This window comes from Oculina patagonica, chromosome 3 (assembly GCF_052425735.1).
Source record: "Oculina patagonica isolate OP01 chromosome 3, crgOcupat, whole genome shotgun sequence".
NCBI classification, from domain to species: domain Eukaryota; kingdom Metazoa; phylum Cnidaria; class Anthozoa; order Scleractinia; family Oculinidae; genus Oculina; species Oculina patagonica.
The window spans coordinates 29,517,055-29,530,073 of record NC_135760.1 but is presented as its reverse complement, the minus strand read 5'-3'; the positions used below and the strand labels follow the sequence as shown (position 1 = coordinate 29,530,073).

Sequence of the window (13,019 nt, the reverse complement as noted above, 5' to 3'; positions counted from 1 at the left end):
AATTGTGAAAGCTATTTTCGTAGTAAACACTACGTCATTCACGCAATTTTGTCTTCGCCGGAAACTGCAAGCGTCACTGCAGTGCATTTTTTTCAGCCAGACTCCACTTTAAAGAAATTTTATGAGGAAGAACTGTTTTATTGAAGCGTTTGACTCAGAGTGAAAACAAAACGCCGTATTACATACCCGGACTGTACTGAATACCGCAAAACAACGCAGTTTGACATGTACAAGTGGTGCAAGCTAAATAAAGAACCATTAGGTCATGACAGATTTCAAAACCGCAGTGAGCTGTGATGCAATAGCATTGTTGAGCCGGCTCTTCTGTCACGGTCACGCAAGATTTAATATTTAATAGCGATCAGCTGATCACTCGCGTTTAACATGAACACTCTGCTCTCTGAAATGTATAATTTTGTTTCATTCCATATTTTACAAGAAGAGAGGGCTGAATATAATCACATAGAGAAAACAAAGACCGCTTGGACATGTCCAAGCTATTTAAAACTACCACTACGTCAGACCCATGTCACGCGATCTCTCGCTTGTAGCTATAAATAATCATTCACCTATTTTCTGTTTGAATACTCTGCGCTCTGTTTGTGTGAAATACTTATTGTTGTGTTACTCAAGCGTTTGGCTCGGAGCAAGTACAAGTCGTACAATTTAGCCGGAACGTGTTAAATATTGCAAAACAACGACTTATTTTCTGGATATCCCAATTTTTGTTTTGAGTTTACGGTATTTTGAGAATCGAAACGTTATCGAAATGTAAGTTGCAAGCTCAGCAAGAATGTGTCAAAGCACGGGATACACGTCATCGCGGAATTACCAAAAGCTTGTCGGAAGACGCTAAACGGAGAAATACAATGGGATGGCCTTAATAGTCTACTCTTTATTTTGGCGTGATTTGGCTTTCTTTTAAATGAACTGGTTTGGGTTATTTTATTGAACATTTGGAACAAAATAAATATTTGCATGCGTAAGCAGGCATTTTTCCGGCTAGGCATGTGGTTTTAAAAAGAAAAAGATGACGTGGTAAAGGAAATTCATGTCACGTTCACTCCGTGACAAACGCAAACACGACTTGTGTGTTTCTCAAGTGACTGCTTTTCTAAATATTTTACTGTGCGGTGCCGTGCCTTTAAGCCAAAGCACTGAAAGAGGTCAGGAGGTCAAACATTACCCGCACGATTATAAACTGCTTGCAGTTCTTGTTAAAATGAGCATTAGCCTTCTTTTCTTCGGAAAAACAACAACAGCAATAATAATAATAATAATAATAATAATAATAATAATTCATATTTATAACTTATTTATGACTGTGTATTTGTAAAAAAAGGAAATATTTTCGCACTGTGTATCAGAGGCGGCGGAGCGTTTTTGAACGTTTTTTTTTTTTTTTTTTTTTTGGGGGGGGGGGGGGGGGTTAAGACTGTCCCAAAAATACTCGGCAGGTTTTCATATTTGGAGAAACGTTTTTCCGTTCCAGCAACTTTTCGATTTCTGAGCAGTTCCTAGACCGAAGATTTCCGAAAATTTCTCCAATTGTTGTTCGAAGGCCATACGAACGATTCCGATCGTTTTTCAAACCTTTCCAAAAATAAACGAACTTTCCCAAAGACTTAAACGAAGTTCCAAAGATGTTTGAACTCACTCACGTGGACGCTTACTCGACTCTTTACTGCGTCGGGGTAAATCCACTCCCGAAATATTAAACAGGGTGGGCCCTTTTTCGAGGTGGGCGCTCATTCAAGGTTGAGCGCTTAATCGAATAAATACGGTACTAATACTTTACTTTTAGTCAGGGCTGTATTTAAACTAGCTTTGGCTAATTAGATGTACCTGGATAAATGAATAAATAATAAATTGCATCAGTTGACGAGTCAAAGGAGGGAATAAAACATGCAAATTGCTTTGTACTCAAACAGTCAGTGCTAAGGCGTGCCAACACAATAGAAAAAGGTTAATAATGGGAAAGAATTTGAAAAGAATTGTATGGTCCACATCACAGCTTAACACACTTCACTTCACTTCACGAATCAGAGAATGTTCGAGAAATTGTTTATATTACAGTTGTTTATTACCACAAATAAGTGGAAACCCGTTGCTCAAAACTAGCACTACATGCTGAGAAATACCGTGACTAAGTGACAATTCATTCAGACAGCACGTTTGTTCAGCAATTAACAGTTAATCAGCTAAAAACAAATAGAGCAATGGAATCAAGGACAAGAGAACTTATCAGAGCTCGCGGAGTACACACGGCTCTGAAAGTCAAAGACAGTAAAACAGGACAGGTTATTCTAAAGGACAACGTTTTCGAAGACACAAAACTGGAGGATGAGATTAATCACATAAAACTCTGGCAGAAGAAGGAAGAAAGTCGGCTGCGATGGGAGAAAGCACATGCCATCAAAGGAATGAGAAAAAATTTACTGCGTCGGGGTAAATCCACTCCCGAAATATTAAACTTGCCTCCAATTGAGGATGGGGGAATAAGACGCAGTTCGACGATGACTCGAATTGCGAAGAAACGCTTTGAAAGTACGGAAGATTCTTCACCGGAACGGAGCCCATACAGCTCAGTAGAAGATATGCATCTGCCAAAAGTTGCGTGTAAACCAATTTCCGATCACGTTTACCACTCAGAAACAACTACATTGCCTGCTCTGTTATCGCCACATTTGATAAGGAAATCTAGCGAGAAAGACGCTACACTCGATCCCAGATTCAGAAAGCTTTTGCAGAACTTGGTTCCGAAGCCTGAACTCAAGAAAACAATGTCTAGCGACATATAACTCTGAGATAACGTCAAGAAACTACGGAGTTTGCCTGCGATCTGTACGGCTGGTGATCTGTAACAATGAGATACTTTGGCTGGTGGCTGGGGTAAAAAAAAAAACAGAGTGAGAAAGAACAGAGATAAAGTTGTTCATCTTCTGTTCGAAGAAGTTATCCACAACGCGGCGTTTAGTAGAAAAGAGTGACGCGAAGTGATCGGAGACTAATTAACTCAAATTAACATTTTGTCGATGAATTTTGTAAGAATAACATAAAACTCGCTTCAAGTCTGAACTTTAGTGTTGACTTTTTCTTAGTTCCTCAAAAATTTTTTAAAAGTGTTTATTTAAAACTCTGTCGGCGTGACCTGCTTTATAGATCGATGTACGCATAGATTTACAAATTGCTCAGAACAATATTCTATTCATTATTCCTAGCCGATTATCCACGAGCACAATAACCCAAAACAATACAGCGAACGGACGTGTGTAGGGTTGACAAGTTCATTTACAAATGTTGGTACTGTAGAAACCTCCTACCCCACACATGTCGGCAATTTATTTAGCGCGTCCAATTCAGAACATTCAGCAAGACATTTTTTGCAACTTTGCAACATACTCAAAGTTTGATAAAGGTTGTATGACAAAATGTTATGAAAGATTTTAGGTACGGCAGGACGTGAAAATATGCGGCTCCATAATCTTGAGCCGAATATTTTTTCCCATCTGGCCCTCCAGATCAGTCATTGGAAAACCTTGGAACTCATATTCCTTTATGGTTTTTACTGAGTACATACTACAGTAGTTATGCAACGCTTTCGAGTGGTGTACTTAACAACGAGCGCGCGTTGGATACGAGGTGGTAGATAGCCAACGAGGTGCATAGCGCTGAGTTGGCTATAATTATCTCATATCCAACAAGCGCAAACGTGAGATAATTGTTTTATTATACATTTAAGCGCCCAAGCTGTTTTCGTTGACGCGTATCAGATACCATATTTGTGGTCAATGGTGTATATAACCTGCGATCAGGCGTTTTTTCATATACCATTGGATGCCAACCAATCAAAACGCACGAATTGCAATATACCATTGCTAGTTTTAAGTAAAATATCAAACACAAGAGGCAGTTTTCATCGAGAAGAGAGTAAAGGTGAATTTCTTCTGACGCGTATTTTTTACGTGCGTTTACGTGCGTGAAAATAAAATTAGAGACAATGTATGAACGACTTGCGTAAACGTGTACGCAAGTCGTTCATACATTGTCTCTAATTTTTTCACGCACGTAAAAAATTACGCGTCAGTGGAAATCCACCTTTAGAGAATACGACGCGCAGCGGAGCATTTTATTTGAGGTGTTTGGATAGCCGACGAAACACTTTTCTAGTGTTTGATATGTCTTCTCAATCAAAACAAGAACTTAAGAGAAATAAAATCGTACAAATCTATGATAATTACAGTGCGACGCGCCTTACCGTGGCCACCCAACAAACTTTTTTACAAGTGTCATCTTGCAATATTTTGCGTTTTCACTGCGTCTTGTCGATAAGTATGATGTAACAAGTTTCTATTTGATCGTATTTAACTTTGCAAGGAGGCGTGTTCGTCAAACAAATAATAATATTACGAAAACACACTTGTAAAAAAGTTTGCTAGGTGGCCACGGTAAGGCGCGTCGCACTGTAAGACCGGATTTTCTTTGTTTTAACTCGATAAACTAGTTGTACCTATCGGTAAGTGCCAACGAGCGAAATACTCATGTTTGTTCATAAGAACAGATATTGAATGGTTTTTGATAGAACTATATTTGAAATGACCAAAATATGGTAAATTGTATTTAGGTAATATGCGAAAAAAGTGCTATTTCTTTGGTGTTCATAAGTGACACAGGCTTGATAGCCTGCGTAGCAGGCGCCGTAGTCAGTTCCAGCGCGCGTATTCTCGCGATCGCGCACTCTTTTAAACACACTAAAAAACGTAGACATATGTCTGCTACGCATGCTACGGGTTTGACAGATTGATAACTCTTGACAAATCTTTAAATTCTGTTTAACGTTAAAATGTCACAAAATGTAGGCAATAATTAATTAATAAATGAGGTTTTTTGTTTTTTAAATACAACACGCGATGGTTAAAATGTTTCCGTCCACAAAAGGGATAGTTGCATTTCGAGAACTTCTTATAAATCAAATCCCAAAATCAAAACTGCTAAGATGCTTTTTTAAAAATAATTTTCAGTAATCAGAGACAGTAATGCACGGGTCAGATTTCAGTCTCGCATGCGAAGTGTCATGTTCAGTTACGCAAACCTTGAAAAATTTGAACAGAAAACAAAACTTGAACGGTCAAGGATTATTTGGAGACAAAATTTTTATTCAAGTTAACATTACATTTGCCGTGAGAAGCAAAAAACTTTTGACTTTCTTGTGTGTATGACATGCAGTAATTTTAGTGAGCGTCGCTTTGTATTGATGTTATTCCTACGCGGAGCGAAAATGCGTGCCAAATAAAATATAAACGGTATTTGATTTAGAATAAATCATCGGTCAAACAATTACTATAAACACAATCAACACTAAAAGGAAGCATTTACCCGACTTCAGCATTTGATTTTCATGTCTCTCTTCGATCGTAAATCAAAGCACTCCAAAGTCGAAAGATTATTTCATCGCTTTGAAGACCTTGATGTTCATTTTTTCGGCGGTCGAATATTCTGTAGGGTATTCTCTTTCGATTTATAATTCCCTAAAGGTGTATTTATCGGTAAAGGGATGAATGACCACATTGAAAATTTTAACAGCGAGCCGCGTGGACGGTCATTTGCTCTCTAGCAAGGAGTGAGAGACTGGAAACCAGTTGGGAAGAACAATACAACCCAAATATGGGGTTTACTTACACCCAAATATGGTAAAAAAAAAGTCCCTTACGCAGAACTTAAGATTTTCTCTGCCTATACACTCATACGCACACGGCTCTATGATTCTGCCGCCTCGACAGCCTCGCCTCTTGGCTCGGCTGTCTCGTTGGCAATTATTAATGAGTTTGAGAATAATTTGTGTAATCTGACAGCATGTCTCGAGAATGCGCCAAATGGCCGCTGACCGATTTGGCGCGAAATTTCGTGACGTCGCCAAATGACCCCAAAATCGAAGATGGAGGACCTTCTATTGAACTCTGCCAAATTTTGTGGACGATTCTGACTGGGAAGAGTTAAAAGGCTTTTGCTCGCATATTTATCGTGTTTATAAGCACTTGGGATCATTGCAGTTCACGGAAACTTTGTTCAATTCCGCTTTTCCATATAGAGAATTTGAATGGAAATGAAAACATTTTGAGGACATTAAGTACTTTGGAATTCTTGCATACTTTCTCAGGTGTTGACCGTGACCATACAATTTTCTTTTATAGTCCCCACTTTATAGAGTAAAGTTAACACTACTATTAAAACTGCATTGGTTCACGCAGAAGAGGCGTTATATGATTCAAAATTTTATTGTCCTAGATATAAAGGACACTTGCTCCCGGTGCTAGGCCTTTCTCGATTATGCTAGTAAAACTGGCATTTAATGCTACTAGAAATTCTCGCATAAAGCCAAAAAAATGCTAAAATAATGCCTGACTTCTTTAAAAAATGCCACTTGAATTCCAAAGAATGCTTTGTTTTATTTCAAACAAAACGTACAAACTCTTACATTATATGCTCATATCAACAACAGGTGATACTTAATAATTGTTTGTTTATAAAAAAAAATAATAAAAATAAAAAAAATTATTTTAAAAAAATTATTAAAAAAAATTTAAAAAATATATTTAAAAAAAAATTAAAAAAACATACACAAGTAACACAACACAAGTAAATAAGTAACACAACGCACAAACAGTCAAACCAGACAGAAAACAATCAAATTAAGTAATCAAAATTGTGAAACTTTAGGATTATTTATCCTTCTGAGTGCTGAAGTCTGGATCACAGTCATGAAAAATGACAGAAAATGCTAGCAATTCTTTTTCAAGAAAAAACGAAAAAAAATGCTCGTTTTCCAAAAAAATGCCGAAAAAAATGCTAGCATAATCGAGAAAGGCCTACCCGGTGCTGATATTTGGAAGAACCTCAAAATGCTGATACCTTCCCGGTGATAACCCCTGTACTCGGCAGAGCAACCAACAAATTTCAGGTAAGTTCTGTTTGATGCATTTATTAGTAATTGAATACCGGGTTAAGACCCCTCATCATGTCCCGGCCCCCTTGCACTTGGCACAGCAACCAACAGGTAGCCTGGGACGAGAATACGTATTTCGGAAGCGACAGTCTAGTAGTCTGCGGTTTTACCCATGGGAACCAGTTTCAAAATGGCGGATGAATCGCTTTGCTAATCACGTGTAAGAGTAAAACAGCATTTAAGTTAGATTTTTGTTAGTGGAAAACGTTTAAAGTAAACGTCAGCTCAATCATGGATCCAGCAAAGGCGCAGATGGTCGCCGAACTTGAAATTGAAATGATGACAGACTTGTATAACCGGTGAGTACGGAATGTAATGCATGCTCTGCCTCGCAGGTCGGTTCAGAACGCCGGTTTACGGGTGATCGGAGACCTATGGGAGGTTTATTACAGTCATCTTGGTGAAAAATGTAAAGGAAATGTCTTACTTAAAAACACTATATTCATAATTTTTGCAGCTAGGTAATCGATTTTTGATAAGCTTATTATAAGCTAGAGTTAATAATCATTCGGGCGAATATTTGTGTTTGACCATGTTTTTTATCTTGAACAGACACTTTTCCAAAAATACCATTGTACAAAACCTTGATGAAATATAGGCTCTTAAAAACAACAAATACTAAACGCAACTTACAGTGAAACGAACTCAACCGGGGCCACCCAACGTTTTTTAGCCAATCACAGGACGTGTTCAAAACAAAAGAATTGGAGTTCCTTGGTCAGGGGACCAATCACAGTGAAGGGCAATTTTAACTCTTCGCTTGACTGAATACGATGCGAAGGCACGCTAAAGTGTTGTTTTTACGGCAAAAATATAATTTTGTTCATTTCGTTTACGGTTAAGGCGAAAGTCTGCCGGTAAGTTAGAACACTGGACGGAATCAACGTAAATAAGTTTACCGAATGACGGTCGGGAATTTTGAAGACTGAACGGACTCAACGAAAATAGCACGGCCTGCGCCTGGAATGAAGACAAAACGGACTCGACACAAATTTATTTACCGAATTGACACCGGCTGAAACTGTGAAGACGAAACGGCTTTTCCTCAAACCAGTATATATATTTGCCGAAGCGAATCAACACCGGTCCACTAAGAGATAAACTCAGTGTATTACATCAGTGATATCTATACAGTGATACAGTGATAAAAAGAACATTGTACCTAATGAACAAATTACAACGGCGAACATTTCAAACCATAAATATATTCATCGCCGGATAAAACTCAACAAAACGTGCAGAAACGTGACAGGTTCACGCATACTTGTTAGCGGCTGTAATTTGGTAAATTTATTTTTACGTTGAGCCCGTTTCGTGTTCAAAAATGTCGGCCGCAAATTCGAGGAAAACTGACATAAGCTTTCGTCTTCGACATTCCCGGCCGTGTTTTGGAAAATGTGTGGCATATTGTTAGTTTTATAGCCGATCATGCTTCGGTAAATTTTATATTTACGTTGCGTCCGTTCAGTCTTAAAAACTCCCGGCCGTAATATTCGATAAATTATCCAAGCTTTCGTCTTCGACATTCCAAGCCGTCTTTCGGAAAATATTGAGCTGGCCGTGAATCGGCCGGTAAATTTATTTCGCTACGTTCATCACTTCGTTCAGTGTTTCGAAGTCTTCAAAATTGCTCGCCGTAATTCGGTGATACGCTGAATCCTTTCAGTCTTCAAAAATATTCGCGGCCGTAATTCGGTAAACTTATTTACGCTGATTCCGTCCAGTGTTCCAAATTACTGGCAGACTTTCGCCTTAACCTTAAACGAAATGAACAAAATTATATTTTTGCCGTAAAAACAACACTTTAGCGTGCCTTCGCATCGTATTCAGTCAAGCGAAGAGTTAAAATTGCCCTTCACTGTGATTGGTCCCCTGACCAAGGAACTCCAATTCTTTTGTTTTGAACACGTCTTGTGATTGGCTAAAAAACGTTGGGTGGCCCCGGTTGAGTTCGTTTCACTGTAAGACTTATTCATTACATCTAATAGAATCAGCAGCGCCATTTGAAAGCAAAAAATTAAGTCAATATTAAATATATATTGTTTTGTACACTATGTGGGCCAGTTGCATGGTCAAATGCCCCCCACCGGTCAGGGCTGAAATGCCATTGTGAGTCGGTTTACATGATGAATTGCGTTCAAATGCCTGACCATCCGGGCTTCTGTTCAATCAAATTCCCCACTATCTGGGCCTCAGTAGCGGTCAAATGCCTGGGGGGGGGGGATGATCTCGCTTGGAAATGACTGAAACATTATTTAGTGTCAAGAGGTCAAGCTAAGGGTAAAATCCCTCTTGGACAAGTTTGTCCCTAAAATTTTTAGCTATTTTGGAGTAGTGTCACCTGTCACCAAAACCCCTTGGAAGGCCTCATACTTTAAGTCTGAGACCTGATAAGTTGTCAAATACCTGAGAAATACGAGCCGGTGAAGATGGGCAGACTTTGAATTGAGGGAGACTAGGACTATTGTTATTTTTGTTGGATGGGATTCTACTCGTTCACTGGCTATTCCCCAAATTTTGGGTGATGTCAAATATAATGTCACAAAAATATTGATTACAATGACGTATGTTTTGAATAATTAAATATCATCCATAATAATGGCTTCACAGGTGTTACAAGTTAGATTTTCTTGCAATCAATTTGTTAACAATGGCATCGAGGCACAATATGAAATTATTTTTAAATAAAACAGACTTCAGTTCTTGAACCTTTTGTAGCCTTTCAGCTAAAAAGTTATTGATTAATAATTTATAATAATTTTTTTATAACAACTGAGATTATTCATTACTTGTTATTGTTCTTTATTGATTTTCAGATTAACAGTGGCATGTCAAAAGAAGTGTATATCACCTAAGTACAAAGAAGGTGATCTAACAAAAGGAGAATCAGTTTGCTTGGATCGGTGTGTTGCAAAATATCTGGAGATACATGACAGGATCGGCAAGAAACTGACTTCTATGTCAATGCAGGATGAGAAGCTAATGAGCCAGCTTCAAGGTCAAGGGCAAGCAGGGAATTAACTTGTGACAAAATGGAGCAAATCCTAAAACACTAATAATTACTGAGAAGAAAGAAGATAACTTTGAATCAGCAGATCTCTTATGAAAGATTTTTGTACTAAGGAGGCTTCTCAGGGGGGTACTCTGGCTTGTAAATGACGGGGATGATCGAATGAAGGCAAAACTCAGGACCCAAAAAAATCCTTAAGTCTTCCGACATTACCCAAAAAAATTCCTGGACCAAAAATAACCCCCCAAAAAATCCCTTGTCAAATTACCAGGAGGAGCAATAACGCTCAAGTTTGATTATTCATCATACCATAAATACGCCAAGGCACTTTAGTTCGTTTTTAGTATCCAAATAAATCCCTTATTTGAATCAAGTCACCCAAAAAAATACTTGCCAAATTTTCCAACCCAAAAAATCCAGGAATAGAAAATTTCAAACCCAAAAAAATCCTTCGATCATCCCCGTCATTTACAAGCCGGAGTATCCCCCCTGGGGGAGGCTTATGCATCTGTTCAAGATCCTCTGCTTTTGATACACTTTATAGCAGAGCTCTGTTTAATTATTCAGGACAATATTTTATAAAAAAATATGGGGGTGCTGTGTGGATGTTTGGCTTAATTAAATAAAAGAAGATAGAAAACTACCATTTTGTCTACTTGCATGTGTGACCCGGTATAAGACACTCACAAAGCCCTGGTCAAGTGATCCAACATTTCGTTAATGAACCGATATGTTGAACACATTTTGTCCAACCCAAAGTTTGGAACTGGTTGACCACCCTGTTGGGACTGTTGGACAAAAGTTTGATTTTGGTTAAATGTGGGTCCAACATTTGAAATACTGCGTGGAACAGTCCCCATGTTGCATTTTTGGGCTACACTTTGTGGCAACAATTTACCCAACAGTGTTGGAAGATGTGGGATTAAACATTGAGTCCATTAAATTAACCAGGGCTAAAGTTTGGAAAACTGAAAAGTACTTGCACAAATACCACAGACTGCTTTAAACTCCCAAGCTGTCTTTAATGTCATGAATGGGCATTTTCTTTTATCCAAATAAAACAATTTTATCATCGACACAACCATATTTACTCAAAAAGCACCTTCCCCAAGTACTGGTAACACAAATAAGCACCTCCTTCAAATAAGAGCCGCCGTACTTGACAACAACATAGCCCCTAGAATGGTGCTCAATTCGAAGAAACTAATGTACCAATGCAGTAGATACTTTATTCCAATCTGGAAGAGTGGAGTTGACATTAAGATTTTAACCGAGTTTTTCTGGTGCCGCCCAAACATAATTTGCCGCCACATAACCATACAAATGTCTCTAATATATGAAAAAACTTTTTGTATTTTCATTTCCAAATACTGAGCAGGCAGTTGAAAATATGATGCACAGCAGAGATTTTTTGACAAAATTTGAGGTTTAGAAATGTAATGAAATACAGATCAGATAACTAAACCACCATTCCAGTTATGAGTTGCTTTGTTTTAACTTGATCAGTTATTAGGGAGGCTGACACTAAACTTTTTTTTATTTCACAAATTCGTGTCAAAATCCTACAAATTGTTCTTCACTGAAATTGATATGAAATGAAAAATGCAAGCAAATCTGAGCATTCCTGTACAAGAACTGTATGGGGTATTCTAATAACAGATGCTTAGTATATTTTTCTCTGCATGGTGGTCGTGTTGAATCAAGCCCATTAAAAGTGATCACTGTCTTCAACCCTCCAAGTTAAGACCATTTTAGTCACCATGGCGACTAAAATTTTGGAGCTGGCGACTAAATTGGAACCAAAGTCGCCAGCCTGGCGACTAAAATTGAGAAGAAGGATTGAAAGTGTAAGCTTAATTTAGCGACTAAAATTTTTCACTGGCGACCAAACCTGAGCAGTCGGTGGCCAAATGGCCACAAAGGAAAAAAATAAACTTGGAGGGTTGGTCTTGATTAAAACAAACATAAGACTATTCTGTTTGTCACAGTGAAGAATAACTTCATACCTAGATCTTCAATACTACCATGGAAAGAAGACATCTGGGTACAAAATTAAGTAAACAAGTAAAAGCATAGTCTCTAATAATCAATATGTAAAGACCAAGTTGTGTGCTATTTTCAAAGTTATCACAGTGAGGGTAAATAACATAACTTGGCTGGGGCAGATCTAGGGGGAGGTGCAGGGGTTGCAACCCTCCCCCCCCCCCGAGATGACCTGCGGCTTTATAATACAAGTGGTATTCTGCAAAAAAAGTCAGTTATGCCATCCCTTAATGGTGCACACCTCCTAATCAAAATCCTGGATCCGCCCCTGCTTGGGGTGTAAGTTAAAAATAGAATAGACCCTTTGCATAAATGGCGCCCAAATTTGAATAACAATACTATGTACATTCTTAGCCCCGTGTGGGTGTTTTTAGACAAAGGATTTTTTACGTGAACGTGAGGCTAAGGATGTATATGTATTGTTATTCAAATGAAGACGCCATTTATGCAAAGGGTCTATTACATTGTACAAAACTCCATGAAGTCTGGTGAACAACCATATGATTTGCATAAAGCTAAAGGGTCACTCAGTTCTCCGACTTTAGGGACCGTTTATTTATGAGGTGTGGGGGGGGGGTTGGTGGGATTTGACGGGGTAGTCATGAAAAAAGTATGGCTTCAAAGGGGGGGGCAGCCAAAAAATATGGTCTGTAAGGGGGGGTCACTGAAAATGATTATACTACCCTATTTCTCAGCAATGAATTAAAAGTTTAAACTTAATAAGTCGTGCTGCCTTTTTTGCATGGTTCTAAATGGTACAATCTTTCTGGAGCTATTGTTAAAAAAATGCTGTATAATCAGAGAGGATCATAAATGAACAGAAAAGTTTATTTTAGTTACTTTCCGAATTTGAAGACAAAGGATAAAAACATGCTATAAATAATTCATTCAAAAGTTACAATTATGTTTAGACATTTTTATGAATGTGTGGCAACACCACCATACAAATATCTGTACATTGGG

The 13,019-nt window shown here is 38.2% G+C and overlaps 2 protein-coding genes across 2 annotated transcripts; both read left to right on the top strand.

Moving 5' to 3' along the window:
• Window positions 1–2,057: 2,057 nt before the first annotated feature.
• LOC144647451 (uncharacterized) lies at window positions 2,058–3,636 on the top strand. The gene has a single exon (XM_078507258.1). The coding sequence runs from the start codon at window positions 2,220–2,222 to the stop codon at window positions 2,799–2,801; it is 582 nt and encodes a 193-aa protein (XP_078363384.1). The 5' UTR covers window positions 2,058–2,219; the 3' UTR covers window positions 2,802–3,636.
• A 3,486-nt stretch (window positions 3,637–7,122) lies between these two features.
• LOC144647438 (mitochondrial import inner membrane translocase subunit Tim10-B-like) lies at window positions 7,123–10,656 on the top strand. Its single transcript, XM_078507248.1, has 2 exons — window positions 7,123–7,302; window positions 9,820–10,656. Exons 1-2 carry the CDS (start codon window positions 7,235–7,237, stop codon window positions 10,022–10,024), a joined length of 273 nt encoding a protein of 90 aa, XP_078363374.1. The 5' UTR covers window positions 7,123–7,234; the 3' UTR covers window positions 10,025–10,656.
• Window positions 10,657–13,019: the final 2,363 nt, after the last annotated feature.